This window comes from Colius striatus, chromosome 17, assembly GCF_028858725.1.
Source record: "Colius striatus isolate bColStr4 chromosome 17, bColStr4.1.hap1, whole genome shotgun sequence".
Classification (NCBI taxonomy): domain Eukaryota; kingdom Metazoa; phylum Chordata; class Aves; order Coliiformes; family Coliidae; genus Colius; species Colius striatus.
In genome coordinates this window covers 14626423-14643853 of record NC_084775.1, presented here as the reverse complement: position 1 = coordinate 14643853, position 17431 = coordinate 14626423, and the positions used below count along the sequence as shown (strand labels likewise).

Here is a 17431-nt window from a genome sequence, read left to right as displayed (position 1 = left end):
TCTTGCGGGAGCGCGGCGGTGCGGAGGGGCGCGGGGACACGCGCGGGAGCCCCCCCGCCTCGCCCCCTCCCCCGCGGGGCCGCCCCGCCGAGCGCCGCCGAGCGCATCCCCCCGGCCCGGTCCCCCCCGGGCCCGGCCCCCCGCGGGGCTTTGGGAGCCCCCCTCCCGCGCAGGAGGGGCGCGGAGCCTCCGTGCTGCTGATTTTTGAGGGTTTTGGGGTGTTTTTCAGCCGCGGGAAGATGGGAAATCGCCCTCGGGCAGCCGCCGCTTCAACTTTGTTTCAGGTTCGTTTTTCCCTCCCCCTGACTCGTTCGGCACCTTTGCCCCCGATGGGAACTGCCACAGCAAACATGGCCAGGAGAAAAACAAATCGCCACGTTCAGCCTGGTTTAGGACTGTGGTTTTTTTCAACTTAAGAGCCTCAGGCTCTGGAAAATTCATCCAACTTCAAAAGAAGAACGTGGCCCTGCCAGCAGCACCTGGGCAGGAGTAAACGTGTCCAAAAAGACCCTCCTTGCTTCTCTACCAAAGACAGACCCGGGAGCTTTACTGTCTGTACCCCAAGTCGCCTCATGTCCTGCAGCACAGAGCCAGGGCTCTGAGCATCAGTTTCCCCGAGGGGGGGATAAAGCGGTAACCTGAGAGCAGAGCCGGGCTGCATTTGCACCCCAGAGCCCCCAGCACTGCTGGCAGCGGCACTTTGGAGCAGAGAAGGGCTGAGCCTCCCCTTTGGGTACGTTTTGCAGGTATTTGCAGAGCAAGCAAGTGCAGCATCTTTGAATATCGCTGCTGAGGAGCAGGTACCACCCTGAGCTGTCGTGCAGACACGTGCAAACCTTGGCGTTTGGCAGAGCCCAGAGCTCCTTCCAGGCTGTGACACAAACCCACAGCCCAGCTCCCCTCCCTGAGATCCAAAATAGGGCAAGCTGGGCCCCTCACCCCACGGAGGGAGATGCGCTCAAGCAGTGGACACTGCTTTGCTACTGAAACCCTGCTGCATGCAGCAGCCCCCTGATTTACCAGCACACAGGTCCTCCCCATCTTACCTGTCACCTTTGTTCAGAGGGGGTGTGGGGAAGGTGGTCAGTCATCCCAGCAGCTTCTGTTATCCAGCTTCATGGCCACCAGGACGAGTGCTTCTGCAATTGTCACTCAGAGTCCTTCACTGTCCCATTCCCAAAACTCTCAGCTCCCCTCCCTGCAGCAGATCTTGCAGCACTGGAGCCTCTCTGCATGTGCCTGGGGTGAAAGCAGCCTCTTGGCCACCCCAGGGCTTGGCTACACCTTGCAGCTCAGGAGTCATCCTGCAGGACTCTTGAGATGCCACTAAAAAGCAACAATTTAAGTTCAGGAGTCACCAAAGAAAGGGAATATCCTCCCAACTGCGCCCTGCTCTGCAGGCGCTTCCAACAGCAGCGAGGACAGGTCTGCTCCTTCCCTTCTTGCTGTCTGAAGTTCACCTGAGCCAGTACAACTGTCCAAGGGATAAGACAGACCCCCAAAGTGACCTTGGCACCGTGTAGTGGCACAAACAGCTTGGCAATGATCTTGTCCTTCTCATCTCTTCCACTTGGAGAAGCTCAGAGCTGCTCACAATCCCACAAGTGCAAAATGCCTCAGGCAGAAGAGCAAGGCAAGAGAAATCCAAAGTTCAAAGAGAGGATTTGCAAGAGCCAAGGCACTTTGTGTTAGAGAGAGCCTGGATGCTCCTGGGAGCCCTGCTCTAGCCTCTTCTCCATCACCAGAGCTGACTGGAGAGAAGAACTCCCACAGCAGATCCTCATAGTGCTGCAGCAAAAGCATCCACCTGGAACTGGTGAACCTCAGGTGTGTCTGCAATTACTGAGCTGAAGCCTCAACCCCATTGGCATCAACAGCAAACTCCGTGGAGGCTCTGAGACCCCAACCATGAGGTGCCTCTGCACTGCCCCTGCTCAGGCACATACACACACATCAAGCACCCAACTGTGCTCTGGGAACCCAGCTGCTATAGATAGATGCTCTTTTAACCCCTAAAGCTGCAAAAATTGGAGAGCTCAAACCTCTGAGATTTGTGATGAGATTGAGATCTGCTGGTGGTGCTGGGCAGGTGCTTCACCTTTGGCTTAATGAGGCTGCAATTAGCCAGTGGTGAGAGCACAGGTTGTGCAGGGAGCAGGAGGAAATCCCTCCATGGGAATCTGTTTCCACCCCTTTCTCAGAGCCATGCACAAGGGGAGGTTTGATTATAGGTTGGATCCATAAACCCATGTGGGATGGATGGTCTTTGCTGGGGTGAGAGTTGGTTTCTGCTGTTTGATGCCAAAGTATCCTCTTGGTGCCAAAAGCATGGATGACTCTGTCTGCTCGTGACCAAGATGCTCCACGTGCCTGCTGTTGGGCACCATCAGAGACAAGTCCCAGCGAGAGGAACCTTCTCCCTGCACCCACAAAGCTGATCTCATGCCCATAAATCCCCCCCTGCTCTGCTGCTGAGGGAATAGAGGAGCCTGCTCATAAATCAGAAATAAAACTAACTTGGTATCATTGGTGAGCAAATGAAATTGTGGGTTTTGGAGGAATGCTTCTGTTTGGCCAAATCATTAATAAATCAATGGGAGCCATGAGGAAGAGCAGAGGGGCTGTGGCACACACAGGGCTTCCAGCTGGCATATTCCATGTCCCCTTGGGCACTGCCCTGAGGGAGAGCAGGGGGAGCTCTGTCCCCCACCCCCCAGGACTCACCCCCCTCGAGGAGCCCTGCAACGTGCAGGTTAATAAATCAGTTTGTCTCCAGCACGGTTGGCTTTGTGTGCCTGACAATAGCCCGTTGTAAACGGCAGCCCCTTGCCTCCTCTCCTGAAAGGCTTTTAATTAAAATACGGAAGGGGCTTTTCTGTGTACTTAAAAAAAAACACCCACCCGAGCACAAAACCCAGCGAGGTCTCAGCCCCCTCCCACTCCAGGCGTTGATCCATCCTCGCCTTGCTGCCGCTTGCGATCCACGCGATAAGCCCTTTGTGCGGCGGCCCGGCCGCATCAGCGGCGGCGGGGGATGCTGGCGGGGGCATGGAGCCGCGTGCCAGCGCTGATGGGGAGCCTGTGCCCGAGGATGGGCAGGGGAGTGCCAGGAGGGAGCAATGCCATGCGGGCCAGCGGGATGGGGCAGCTCCTGAGGCCGGCCCGGAGCTCAGAAGAAAGACCCTCGTGGAATCCCGGAGCTCTGTCCTCATCTAGGAGACCCTGGCAGGGGCCCCTGTGCCATGCCCGGCCCTGCCTGGCCCCCGCAGTGCTTACGGGGCCCTTCCAGCCTCCTCCCCATTTTACACAAACGATTTAATCCGTTGGAGAGCGTGGAAGCCCGTTACTGCAGGTGATGGAGCTTCGTGGCCATCTCCTCTCTGTGCAGCCTGCCCTCTTCCTCCCGCCCCTTTTCCCTTTGCTCCTTTCCCTCCTGCTCCTCTCCTAGCTCCCTGCCCCCTCTCTGCCTTCTCCTCTGCTTCTTCCCCTCCTGCCCCTTGCCCCTCTTCATCCTCTCGCCCCTCTTCATCCTCTCTCCTCTCTCCCCTCTGCTTCTTCCCCTCCCTTACACCCGCTCCTTTCCTCCTGCCCCTCTCCCGTCCCCTCCTCTCCCGCCTGTCCCTGTCGCCTCTGCTTCTTTCCCTCCCTTATCTCCCTCGTCTCCTCTGCCCCGCTGCCCCGCTGCCCTCTGCCCCGCTGCCCGCTGCCCTCTGCCCCGCTGCCCGCTGCCCCGCTGCCCTCTGCCCCGCTGCCCTCTGCCCCGTCCCCTTCTCCCGCCCGTCACTCTACTCCCGCCGCGGGGGCTCGGCGGCGCCCGCTACAATGGCGCCACCTGGCGGCCGCTGCCTGTACCTGCAGCGCGTCCCCAGGGCGAGACACGGCGGCGACACTGAGGGGAGGGAGAGGGGACACTGAGGGGAGGGAGAGGGGACACTGAGAGGAGAGTGAGGGGACACTGGGGGGACACTGAGAGGAGGGAGAGGGGACACTGAGGGGAGAGTGAGGGGAGGGAGAGGGGACACTGAGGGGAGAGTGAAGGGAGGGAGAGGGGACACTGAGGGGACACTGAGAGGAGAGGATGAGGGGACACTGAGGGGAGAGAGAGGAGGACACTGAGAGGAGAGTGAGGGGACACTGAGGGGAGGGAGAGGGGACACTGAGGAGAGGATGAGGGGGACACTGAGGGGACACTGAGAGGAGAGGATGAGGGGACACTGAGGGGAGGATGAGGGGACATTGAGGGGACACTGAGTAGAGGATGAGGGGGACACTGAGGGGAGGGAGAGGGGACACTGAGGGGAGGGAGAGGGGACACTGAGGGGAGGATGAGGGGACATTGAGGGGACACTGAGAGGAGAGGATGAGGGGACACTGAGGGGAGGGTGAGGGGAGCACGAGTCACACCACTGCCACCCCCCCGAGGAGCACCCTAAGGGACATGGGCAGTACACAGGGGCACTGGAGGGTAGGTTGGGGCATGGCAGGGGTGGCACAGACCCCTCCATCACCCCTCAGTGCCCACCCCAGGGCATGCACTGAGTTGTGCCCGGCCTCAGCCCTCGCTGCCCCTGGGGTGCCCTAGGGCAGGGTGCCAGGGCCCCTCCAGCAGCCACATTTCTGCCAGGGCTACTCATTTCCAGGCACATTTTCCCTACAATTAGCACATGCTCTTTAATTAATTTTCCTCCTTTATTGCTTCTCCCGAATTATCTCAGCTCTGGCGCCGCTGGGCCAAGTGCACAGTGGATAATGCTGCTATTTATGGCCTTCCCCTGTCAACACCCCGGCTCGGGAAGCCAGGACAGCCCCCTCCTCCTGGGGCCACATCCAGTGCACATCCAGGCACATCCCAGGAAGGGCCAGCACCTCAGGGCTGGGGTTTTCAGCCATCCTTGTCCCCAAGACCTGCCTGTCCTCAGGCCAGACAGCCCAAGGTTGGTTTGGAAGGTGGCAACTCTTTCCCAGACCCCCGAGCTGGGCAAATCCTCCTGGCCATTACCACAGTGATATATCCTTCCAGCTGAAAATGGAGCTGAATCAGGCAAAGTTGTTAAATTAAGTCTGTCTGGAGTGAGCTGTTAAAACACTGAAACCTTCTGAGCACCAAGGGGAGCTGGAAAAACCCCTTTGAAAGCTCTTGAAGACTCCTGAGAGCTCCTGCCAGCAGAAAGGGGCTGCAGGTCAGAGTGTGATGAGCAACGTCAAGCCCAAAGAATAAGAGTGTCCCCAAACCCCTGTCCAATGGAGACTGAGGCACAGGGGTGTTGCCCAGGGGCACAGAGGCCATCAGTGGCAGAAGAGATGGGCTTCAGCACGGGGACACAGGGGCCACCCCCTCGGTGTGAGCACTGGGGACAGAACAACCACCACAGCCAGCTTCGAACTGCAGCTCTGAGCTGCACAGGAATCCATCTTTCTACCTTTAATAAGCTTCCTCCTTTTAAAAGTAATCATTACCAATAAACAAATACACCAGCCAGTGTATATAAGCATCAAATTAAGCAGCTCCATGCATCTGTTATATTTGATACAGCCTTGTTAACTGGAAATCCCTGGGTTTGGAATGTGTATTGATTGCAGCAAACATATATTATTTTACTGTAAGTACCAGCAGCCATTGTAGTTAATATACAACAGTTTAATTTAGAATGCATTAGTTTAATAAAAATGCACAAAATAGAAGGGAATTGCATTAGCTTCAATAAAACATTCAATCCCATAAATATTATCCAGTGTTAAAATGCATCGATTTCCCAGGGAATGGATTGGTCAGAGGTAATTTACGTGGGCTGGAATGGGGCTGCACTGGCCTGGATACATATGTATTAGTTTAGTCAAATGATTGCAAGGGTGGGGGAAAAAAGGATCTGTTGGAGAAAGATTGAGAAGGAAAAGGTCTCGTGGTGGAGGGAGCAGCTGCACAGGGTGGCTGTGGAGCAGCCCAGCACCCTGACACGGCCCTGCTCGCCCAGCCCTGGGGCCTGGCCACCCCAAAATCAGCTCTGGCCATGTCCACAGTCAGGGTTTGCCGTGAGCACAGCGCTGGCAGAGTCCCTGGGATGGACAGAGCCTGCTCTGGGCCATGGGCAGGGCTTGGCTCACGTCTGGCTCAGCCTTGGAAGGAGCCAGGGTTAATCAAATCTTTCTGACTCCATCTTTTATGGAGCTCAAGAGGGGCTGTCCTGTTAATTAGAAAGGCTTTTGCATGTAAAACACGGGCTCTTCTGCAGATAAGAAGGGATGGTGCTTGGTTTTGCCACGACACAGATGCTTGTGTTGTTCACTGCCACCCATCCACAGGCTGCAGCCACTTCCCAACAGCTCTTTTGTTCACCACAGAGCTCTCCAGGCACACAGATATATATTTGAAGCACTCAGCTTTTCCTGGATGCCACCAAGTCCCCCAATAACCACGGCAGAGGAAGGGGAAGATGCACCTGGAGCTGCCTCCATCCCCAGGCTGGACGTGGATCCTCACTGGAGGGAGGATCCAGCCTGTGCATCGCAGAGGATTATGTCTGACAGCAAGAAGTGAGCAGCAGAGCAGATGCACAGTCTTACAAATCATGGCAGAAACACAGGCAGCCATCTGCACCCCATCCCTGGCCAGGATTTTTGTGCCACACTCAGTGCAGCCATTCCCTTGCAGCCCCCAGCCACCATCTCACCCCCAACCACAGCCTGGGCAGCACTGGGAACAGACTGAGGTCTGACCCCTTTCAGGCTGATTCTAGGGAGAGTCTGTGGCTCCAAGGCTGCCTCCTGTGCCACCAGCCATGCCCCAGCACAGGCACAGAGCTGGGGACAGGCTCCATGAACACTCAGTCCCGTTGAACTGCTCCTCATCACTTCCCTGATGCTTATGATTTTAATGCCACAAATTCAGGAGTTTGGGCTCAGCTGGCTGATGAATCCACTTGGGCTTGGCAGGAGGAGGGAGAGTCAGCATGGAGACTGACCCCACTCATCCCTGGCTGTGCCTGCAGGACTGGGGCACAACTCTGCCCTTCGGCTCTCTCACCAGCCCTTGTGCTCAGACCTCAAAAGCCATCCTGAGATCCTTCCTCTCAGCTGCAGCTCCATCCAAGTCATAGAATCATAGAACCACTGTGGTTGGAAAAGCCCTTGAAGCTGCTGCAGTCCCAGCCCTGCCCTCACCCTGCCCAGCCCAGGACCAGCCCCTGGCCCTCAGCACCTCAGCTCCAACGGCTTTGGGATCCCTCCAGGGCTGGGCACTGCCCCAGCTCCCTGGGCAGCCTGGCACAGGGCTGACACCCCTCCCAGGGAAACAGTTCCAATCTCAGTCTCCCCTGGGGCAACTGAGGCCACAGCACAGATGAAGCAATCCCTCCTGGGTCAGGATTTTCTCCTCTCCAGGCACTTTTCCCTGCACACTTTCCCCCTGCAGTGCCATCCTCCCTGGCTCAGCAGCGGCAGGCGACAAGGTGCAACCCAGCAGTGAGTGCTGGCCATTAAACACGGTATTTGTGTCCTCTGAGGAGCAAGGGCAGGGGCTGGGCAGAGCCCAGAGCTCCAGGGATCTGGTTTCATGCTCCCTTTTGTTCTCAGCCTTGGCCCAGCCCTCTCCACTTGCCCACTGGCCCCTTGTCAAGCAGAGGGGAGAACGCAGGGCAGAAGCTCCCTGTGCCCCAGGCATTGGACCATGGCAGAGCTTGCAGGGGAGCTGCTGGGCAGCACTGTGCCCATTCCCACCCAGCATGCCCAGGCTGCCAGGGCAAGGAGAGAGGGAGGGGAGATAAAAACCACAGGCTAAAAATACAGAAGACAAGCCAGAACTGCCACAGTGGTTCAGCTCTGTGAGGGTGGTGGTGACCCTGGCAGAGGTTTTACAGGGCTGCTGCCTGCCTTGCCCACAGATTTGGTGGTTCCTGCTGCAGAAATGCAGCCTTTGGCTGGGGTGGGCGTGCCAAGCTCTGTGCTGAGGAGCTGCAGCAGCCCAGTGCTGCAGGATGTGTCCCCACACTGGATGCCAGAGGCAGGGATGGGGGCAGTGAATTGTGTGCATCCTGCCGGGAGCAGGGCAAGTGTTTGGCTTAAGCGGGTGACAGGTGCCTTGGTGGGGATGTGACACATGAGAGAGGGGCCCTGCATGCCTGTGTGGGAGCTCAGCATCCGCCTCTGGTCTCAGCTCAGAGCTCCCAGATGAGCTGCTGCAGCGGGATGGTCCCATCTGTGCAGACATGGGGTGGCTGTCAGTCAGCCTCTTCTGCTCCTCCAGGCACTGCTCATCAGTCCCTACAGGGTGGGTAGTCCTGTAGTGGCCAGTGTCAGGACAAGGGGTAATGGGCATGAGCTGGAACACAAGTTCCACTTAAACACAAGGAGAAACTCCTCTGGTGCTGAGGTGAGGGAGCCCAGGCTGCCCAGGGAGGGTGTGGAGGCTCCTGCTCCAGAGGTTTCCAACCCCACCTGGACACATTCCTGTGCCCCCTGAGCCAGGGGAACCTGCTGGAGCAGGGGCTGGGGCAGCTCTGCAGGGCCCTTCCCACGCCCACCACACTGGAATTTTGTGACCCCCTCCAGGACAATGAGGCTCCTCCACCTCATGCAGCCAAGCAGCACCCAGCTTTGCCACATCACCCCTGCAACAGGGCATGAAGGCTCCCAAAGATGCTTGGAAGGGCCATGGCGAAAAATTCACATCCCAAGGCCTGGAGGATGGTAGCTGGGGAGTCCTGCCAGGACAAATCCTCCCTGTCTCAGCAGAGGGGAAGAGCCCATCCCCAGCTGAGTGACAAACACAGATGGGATTGCTCCCCTGCAGTCCCTGCTGTGGGGCAGCATCCCCAGCCTGATGGGAGCTGTGGGGCCACAAGGCACTTTGTTAACCTTGAAACTCTCACGTGTCACGTCAGCCGGCGACAACAACGAGCTGCTATTCCAGATTAGACAGAGAGAGGGACGGACAAAGTCAGAGACAACAGGGTTGGGGGTGGCTAACTTACCTACTACAGCCAAAAGTGGGCATGGGGTTATTTTTAACCCAGGGTGGGGTGTATTTATTGTTTCAGCCCCGGGGAAACGAGGGATTGCCTCCGAGACGCCTCTCACAGCAACAGCAGCAGCTCCACAAAGCCATGGTGAGTACTGAGAGCCCAGAGCTCTGGGGGGAAGGGCCCAAATCCATTGTTCTTTTTCACCAGGACAGCTTTACCAGGCAGGGATCTGTCTGCCAGGGGGTCCCTGGAAAGAGGGTGAGCAAGTGGGGGAGCTGCAGGCTGCAGCATGCAGTGGGGAACAGGGAGGTGTCTCCACAGCAGCAGAGCTTTCTAACAGGGGCAGACCCTTTCAGGGTCTAAATGCCATCTTTCTGCTTTCCTTTCCTCCATGCAGTGAGAGGAAAACCTGTTGTGTCCCCCAAAATCCTCCCACTCTGCCTCCTCCTGGCAGATACCCCCAGTTAGAGGGAAAGGCTGTGGGAATGAGGGATGATGGGCAGAGTGGGATGGGGATGGGTCTCTTTACATCAAGCCCTTTCTGGTTGTTTCAAGGCTGAGTGCAGGAGGGGGCAGATTAAGCAGCAGATTAAGCAGCACTGTGCTCTTAGCCCAGAGGCAGAGCAGGGTAAGGAAGCACCTAACCACTGCAGCCCTTGCATGCAACCTCAGCAGCACCTTCCCCAGCTCCAGTCTCCACTCAGGGACATCTCACCCCAGTGCTGCTCCTTTTGCTGTAGCCTTTGGTGAGGAAGCAATTTCCCAGCTCAGACCTATCTGGCCAAACTCATCAGGAAAGCAAAGACTGAGCTGTAGTTTAAGGAGGAACCTTTGTGGCTCTCAGCATCTCAGAGGGTCACATGTGCCTGGAGCTGCTGAGCTACACACAAGGAAACCCCCAGGCACCTAGGGATGAGAGCACAGAGGCAGCAGCAGCCCAGAGCCACCGTGACCATGACTAAGAACAGGGTACCTTCATGCTTTGATTCCACAACCATGAAAAGCCAGTGAGTTAGTGACACATCCTTAACCCCCTGCAGGCACCCAAGAAAGCCAAGAAGAGGATTGAAGGTGCCAATTCCAACGTCTTCTCCATGTTTGAGCAGGCCCAGATCCAGGAATTCAAAGAGGTAGGTGGGTTTGGTAGAAGTGGCCGAGGGTCCTTGATGCAATGTGACCTTCAGCTCTCTCAGATCCGCGACAGCTGCTCTGGGACGGGAGGCAGCCGACCCGCTTGCGAGGGGCTGCGGCGGACAAGGGAGAACAACTGGGCCACGGTGTTAAATATGGCATTGCCCCAAAGCTTCCAAAGAGCCTTCACCCACAGAGCAGCCAGCAGCACTCAGGAGAGCAGGGGCACATCTCCCAGACAGCTCTTAACCCGCAGTGCCAGGAGCTCTTCATGATTTACCCCCCTGCACAGCTGGCACAGACTGGTGCAGGTTCCAGTCCTCCTCAGGGAGCTGATGGCTCAGGCTGCCCTCTCCAATTGGTGTTACCCCAGGCTGAGAGGGTTTTGGCCAAGGAGAGAGCCTGTACAGCGTTCAGGGTTTGGGCTGCCACAGAAGCTGCCGTTCTGCATCATCCAAGGGTGCAGGGGCCAGGGCTGCTGCTGGATTAGGGTGATGCTTGTTGCTCCCTCACCGAGGACCCCAGAGCCCCATCCTGGGAGGGCTCAAAGTGCCCTTGTCCCATCCAAGTTGAAGGGAGGAGGAGAGCAGTACTAAAGCCTTTGCAAAGGGTGACAAGTCTCCCTCTCCCTGCCCTCCTCCTGTGCTTCCAGGCATTCACCATCATGGATCAGAACCGGGACGGCTTCATCGACAAGGCAGATCTGAGAGACACGTTTGCTGCGCTGGGTGAGCCCCCTTTTAGGATCCTGTCCCCTCCCCAACAGCTTCAACACCATTAGACCTGTTAAAAACCAGCAGGGAGCCTCCATTTAAGCAAGCCCCAGCAATTAACTGCATCTCCAGAAAAGCTCCTGATGCACATGCACTTCTGGTAGCCCATGAGGTCCCACAGCTGCAGGTGTCTTATCCCACAGGGACCACAGACACCTCACACACAGGGGTGCTCCCTGACTTCTCACATGCTAAGCAGCACCTGGCTGTGCCCAGGGGATCTGGGTATTAGTGGGATTCATGGTCCCAAAGCCATCCCAACCTCAGGTCAAAGGATGCAGACATTCACTCTCTCTGCTGACACTGAAGGCCACGGGGAACCACAGCACTGGCAGTTTTGACCCAACACTGCTTCCAAGGAGGGCTGGAGCAAGCTGATCCATGAGGCAGTGAGGGAAGGAAGCAGCACAGCTCAGTCCTTTGGAACCTCTTTGTTTTTCCTGTGATCCCAGAGCTCAAGAAACCAGGCCTAGTTTCTGTCCTCTCCCATCCTCACTTCTGCCACTCTGTCAGAGGTGGCTCCTCAGGGCTGTGCTGCTTCCCTGAGGAGGCGGGGGAAAACCTCCAGGGAAAAGCTCCCATGGTGTGTCATTTAGCCTCCAGCATGCAGAGCAGAGCTCAGAGGCCTGCACACATTTGCAGGTGGCCAGGGATGGGAAATTGAGCCCACTCTGCTCTGCCCTAGGGCGCCTCAATGTGAAAAACGAGGAGATCGACGAGATGATAAAGGAGGCGCCAGGGCCCATCAACTTCACCGTGTTCCTCACCATGTTTGGGGAGAAACTCAAGGGTAAGAGGGCAGATGGGGAGCTGGGGGGTGCCAGTGAGGGTGCAGAGCCTGGGAAGTGGGTCAGAGCAAACATGCTTCCCACACCACAGCCAAGGGTGACGCCTGGGCACAACCGCAAAGAGAAAGGCTTTGGTGAGATCACCACTTAAAACCCTCTCTCAAGAGCTCCAGTCCTTGTCCTCCAAATCCTGGCCTTGAGCCCTCTCCCTGCCATGCCTCCCCATGCCAAGACATTGCAGAAAGGACAAACTCAGTGTTATGGACCTTGACCGGAGGGGGTCCCTGCACCCTAAAGCTCATACTGACTTGTAATACCCACAGTCCCAAGTGCAGGGCATCCAGCCCCAGCTCCTGCTACAGCAGGTTCCCCTGGCTCAGGGGGCACAGGAACGTGTCCAGGTGGGGTTGGAAACCTCCCAAGGAGGAGCCTCCACACCCTCTCTGGGCAGCCTGGGCCAAGGCTCCCTCACCTCAGCACCAGAGGAGTTTCTCCTGGTGTTCCAGCTTGTGCCTGTTACCCATTGTCCTGTCACTGGAAACAGCACAAAAAGGTGTCACCCTAAAAGTGTCATCCTCAGAGGGGAGACCATGCAGTGCCTCTGAGCCTGCTGACAGCACAGCCAGCCTGCCAAGGGCACTGGCTACAGCAGGGTTTTGGTCCCCTGGCCCCTCCAGCTGCCTCCTGCATCCCTCAGCCAGCCCCAGGCACACAGCCTCCCCACAGATCCCCAGGAGGCTCCACAGTCTCAAGGGCCTGTGCCTGGAGCTCTATAAATACACCCAAGAGATTAGATACCAGGGGGATGGCAGGAGGGTGGTGACAGAGGCTGCTCTGTGGGCACAGCACAACCCGCCATCCACTGCTCTACATATCCCCATCCCTGCTCGAGGCCCCAGCTGCAGGGTCAGCATTGCTGCTGGGCCCCCCACTCCCCACCCTGACCCCCTCCTGTCCCTCTGAGGGCTGAAGCAAGCAGGAGGCTGCAGCTGCCCTCCTCTTCCTCCTCCCATGGCTTTGGCTGTGTCATCCGCAGGGGCTGACCCAGAGGAGACCATCCTGAACGCATTCAAGGTGTTTGATCCAGAGGGGAAAGGCCTGAAATCCGCCTAGTGAGTGCTGTGGGGGCTGGGGGGGGAGGGTGGGCAGCCCCACTGAGGTGCTCACTCCACTCTCGTTTGCAGCATCAAAGAAATGCTGATGACACAGGGCGAGAGGTTTTCCCAGGAAGAGGTATGAGCTCCTTCCCACCCTCTGCCAGCCTCCTGAACAGAACCCCAGCCCTCCTCTTAGTTTAAACCCCCCTTCTGTGCCACCTTTTCATGCTGGCTCTTTCCTGGCAGATTGATCAGATGTTTGCAGCCTTCCCTCCAGACATGTCTGGCAACCTCGACTACAAAAACCTCGTCCACGTCATCACACACGGTGAAGAGAAGGACTAGGCCTCGCTGGGGGCCAGGGCAGGCACTGCCACATCACCTCTCTCTGGGTCACATGGCAAGGGGGGGGCCCTTTGCCCCTCCTCCTGGTGAACACATGAATGGCATCCAGATTAAACTGCCTTCTGGAGGGAGGAAATCCAGTTGCTTGGGCTTTGCACAGTGTGTCCTCCCAGTCCCTCTGTGCCCCCACAACCCCCAGACCGTGCTGCCCTGAGGTGCTGGGGCTTTGCACAGCGTGTCCTCACGGTACCTCTGTGCCCCCAGCCCCACTGCCCATGGGCCCTGCGTGCTCCTGGGTTCCTCTGTCCTGCTGTTATCCAGCCTGGCCAAGCTGTCAGCCACAAACACGCTCTGTCACATCAGGCTGGGGCTAGCAACAATCTAGCGCCATCAGCCCAGGATTAGCACAGAGCTCAGCCCTACTCCAGGCAGCACAGAGCAGCCTGTCCCTCTCAGCTTCGCAGGGAGCAACCACCCAGTGTGCTCATCCTCCAGCAACCACCAGAGCCCCTTGGAGCAGGCAGGGTGCAGGACTGACCCTGTGGTCCCCATCTCCTAGAGACACACATGGTGGCCAACAATGGGAAGCACACTGGCTGTGCAAGAGAACAGCACGGTGAGAAGAGCAGCAGCTCCTGCCTCTGGCTGCAGCTTCACCAGGTGAAGAGGCCAACACCAAAACATCCCCCTGCACACACTGGAAGCCCCCGCGGGAGGGAGCGTGCTCCTGCCAGAGCAGCAGCAGACAGGGTGAAAAGGGAGAGGTGGAGCTCACACATCCAAGGCTTTATTTCCTCACTGCTTAAGAATGAATCCCACACCGGGGTCCGGCTGCTGCTCCCGGCTCTGCAGCACCAGCCGCCGCAGCTGCTCCCGCTCCATCGGCTCCTCCCCTGCGCGACACAGCCCCATGTCACTCAGCACCCGCCCCACGGCTGGCACCACGGCCCCACCGTCCTCCCAGCTCCCACACTCACAGGCTTCGATGGTCTCGGCCACGAGGTTCCGGCTGACGGATTCTGAGCTCAGCGGAACCAAGTCAAGGTCCTCCAGCAGATTGGGGCTGTCAGACACCATGGAGGCGGAGCGGGGCCGACCCGCAGCAGCTCCCTCCATGTGCTCCAGCACCGCCTGCTGCAGCAGCAGCTCCTTGCTCCTCTTCTCCAGGAGCTCTGCGCGCGAGGGACGGGAGGAGGAAGCCTCATCAGCCCAGGCACTGCCCCGGGCCCTGCCCGCACCCACCCGCCCCCTGCCCCAGCCCAGGGCCCGCAGGTGGCCCCGAGCCCGTGCCACGGGAGGGAACCCGTCTGGGACAGCTCAGTTGATGGCCCTGAAAGCGGGGGCTGGCAGCCCAGGGCCTGGTAAGATGGGCAGCCACAACTCACCCAGACATTGCATCAGGTTCTCATCCACCACCTGCCCCTTTGCTCCCAGCTGCCACAGGATCTCTTTGGCCTCACAGCCCACAGCTTCCAGCACAGCTGCCACGACGGGCTGCAGCTGGTCCAGCTGTTCTCTGGTTGACCGGCATCTGCTCTCACTCTTGTTGGCTACCACGAAGCTCTGTGCCAGGTTGTCCTGTTGGCAAAGTGTGTGTCAGGTGTCCCAGCAGCTCTCCCCTGCCCGGGGAGACAGGGCTGCCAAAGCCCAGGCAGGGCCCTTTGCTGCCCAGGCTCTGCAGCCACAGGCCAGCCCAGAGTGCCCAGGACACGTGCTGGCACACCCAAGGCTCTGCTGCCCTCACACAGGCAAAGTCTGGCTGCTGTACCTCCAGCTCCTGCAGGATGTGAAGGTTCCTGCTCTGAGCGTCCTCCTCCTGCCTCACAATGGCCGACATCTCCTCCTGTGTCAACACAAGCACAGGCAGGGGGCCCTGGCTGAGTGCCCACCACAAGGGCCCAAGCCAGCCTGGGGACCGTCCCCCCACCCCAGCAGCAGGGACATCCCACTCCAGCCCTCTGGGGACCGCTGTCCCCGGGCCAGGAGGGCAGCTGAGCACCCCACACCAGGCAGCAGTTCTCACTCCAGGCAGCCCCACGCAGCTCCCAGGCAGCTCTCGGCCCTCCTGGCTGCTGCACTATTTCTCCAGGGGACACGGTGGCAGCACTGACACACTTTTAGTCTGGAACACACCTCCACATCCTTGATCAACCGCTTCAGCTTCTCATTCTCATCAACCAGCTTCATGGCATGGTTGTAGAGGGCAGCGCTTTTCTTCTTATTCCTCCCGAAGTCTTTCAGCATTTCCTCAATGTTGCCATCCTTTGCTATATCCTGTATACGCTGGTACACTGCCTCCACGTCTCTCTTCCGCTGGGCCAGCTCTTCTGCCTTCAAGGCTGAGGGAGACAGAGCCCAGGCTGTGATGTTGCCACAGGCTGCCCTTGGCAGAGGTTGCCCACAGGGGCAGCTCCCAGCCTCTCCCAGCCCTGCCTCTGCCCCAGGGGCACCTCTTGATTTGTGCTCCCAGCTGCATCTGTTTTGCTCCCATCTCATACCTCTTCTCTTGTCAGCCTCTTGCAGCAGCTGAGAGCGATCAGCCAGCTTGGTGCTCATGAAGCTTCTTAACTTGTCCCTGTAGTCACAGACACGCTGCCGCTCCTGCAGCTCCGTCTTGTACAGAACAGTGTGTCTGCTGTGTCTTTCCTCGATGACCGAAATCCTGGCCAGGGCCTCCTTCCTGCACGTGGGAGCAGCAGGTTACACCATGCCTAAGCTGAAGGATTTGTCTTCCTGGCCTTTCCCAGGCACCGCTGGGCCTGAGCCAGGAAAGGCCCCATGATGCTGGGCACGTGGCCCAGCTCCCCTCCACATGCAGCTGCCTGAGCCCAAGGCCAGCAGCCCAGGGAGAGCTCTCTGGGCTTTGCTACCCCCAGCCCTTAGCAGCCATGGGCCCCTGGTCAGTCCTGCCTCTGCAGCTGCCATCGCTCTCTCTTCACAGCCACACTCCCCGCTGGCTCTGCCTCTCAGTGCTGCCTCTGCCACAGGGGCTGGACAGGGGCACCTACCGCCGCCTGTAGGCTTCTGTGGACTCCATCACAGCAGTGATCATCTTCCTCCTCTGATCCTGCAGCTGCTGCTGGTGCTTCAGGTACCAGTTGTCCAGAATGGCTTTGTGAGTTCGCAGTTTCTCATTGTTTTCTTGCATCTCCCGATTGTTGGCCACGATTGTGTCAAAATGGACAGTGTCCTGGAGACAGAGAAACAAAAGGCTTGGAGCTGCTACAGGATCCTGGGGCTCAAGTCTCTGCTGAAAACCCTTGGCCAGGGCTGGGACAGACACAGCTGCAGAGTTGAAGTTGTCCCTGTACCACCACCCTCCTCAAGACACAGGAGGCATCAGCAGGCCAGGCTGCTCATGGTAGAGACCTGATGCTGCCCTCACCCAGGGCAAGGTGGCTTCAGGCAGCTCGGTTTCATCACTACACAGGTGCAGACCTTCCGGCGTCTTGGCATGGCACAAGGGCTGCACTGAGGTCACCCAGCTGGAAAGAGCCTTGGAGACCTTCTGGCAGCAATCAGGCCAGGGGAACAAGCCAGGGCCTTTATGCACATTGTGAAAGCCAAATGCATCATTTCCCTTTGGCCCCAGCAAAAGGCCTTTTGCACACTGTCCCCAGCGTGGCCCCACACATGGTCTGCAAAGCTCTGCAAGGTGTTTGCTTACGTGGTTTAGTTGCATCTCCAGGGTCTCCTTCTGCTTTTCCAGCCTGGACATATCTGTGGCTTGTCTCACCTTCACTGCTCTCTGGTTTTGCACTGCCACCTTTTCTTCCAGCTCCAGGATCTGCACACACACACACACAAACACACAGAGGCAGCTTTAAGTTTCAAGGCCTGAAGCCAATGCCTTTGACATGGAGGAGTTGCAGCCCTAGGGCTCGCTCTGGGACTCTCTCTGCTCTACCATGCTCAGCCAGGCTCTTACCTCTTTGTCCAGGTCAGCTAACAGGGCTTTTCTCTCCCTGATCAGTAAGTCATACTGATACTTGGCCTGCAAACATTGCTGGAGCTCCTCACATTTCCTTTCCTCCAGCGCAGCATTTCTCTGTGACAGGATATGTCTCCGCATTAATGACATATCTTTCTGTTCCTGAGTCAGGGACTTGATCTCTTCTCTGTGGAAACAGAACAACAAATGCCACTCAGCACATCCCAGCTGCAGGGCCAGAGCAGGTCCTGAGCCCCCACCAGGCCAGCACCAGGCTCCCCAGCTCCCGAGCCCAGGGCAGGCAGTGAAGCTGCACTCACTGCTGCGCCTGCAGTCGCTGGCTGATTCTGGCCACATAACATCTCTTCTTCGTCGCCGCTCTCTGGAACTGGATCTGCTGTTGCCTCAT

At 58.0% G+C, this 17431-nt stretch overlaps 2 protein-coding genes across 3 annotated transcripts; one reads left to right on the top strand and one right to left on the bottom strand.

Moving 5' to 3' along the window:
- The first annotated feature begins 8987 nt into the window (after positions 1-8987).
- On the top strand, positions 8988-13091 carry MYL2 (myosin light chain 2). Of its 2 annotated transcripts, XM_062010041.1 has the most exons (7): positions 8988-9101; positions 9998-10087; positions 10741-10816; positions 11547-11651; positions 12686-12761; positions 12834-12882; positions 12993-13091. In XM_062010041.1, exons 1-7 carry the CDS (start codon positions 8988-8990, stop codon positions 13089-13091), a joined length of 609 nt encoding a protein of 202 aa, XP_061866025.1. The 2 variants fall into 2 exon arrangements, with proteins under 2 accessions (XP_061866025.1, XP_061866026.1); XM_062010042.1 differs by lacking the exons at positions 8988-9101; positions 10741-10816 and having other exon boundaries at positions 10004-10095; positions 11527-11651.
- Positions 13092-13886: 795 nt separating this feature from the next.
- LOC133627009 (coiled-coil domain-containing protein 63-like) lies at positions 13887-17431 on the bottom strand. The gene is made up of 10 exons (XM_062009647.1): positions 17343-17431; positions 17020-17209; positions 16759-16878; positions 16477-16599; positions 16100-16281; positions 15542-15771; positions 15225-15430; positions 14860-14934; positions 14477-14669; positions 13887-14263 (listed from the first exon to the last, which is right to left on the bottom strand). Exons 1-10 carry the CDS (start codon positions 17429-17431, stop codon positions 13887-13889), a joined length of 1785 nt encoding a protein of 594 aa, XP_061865631.1.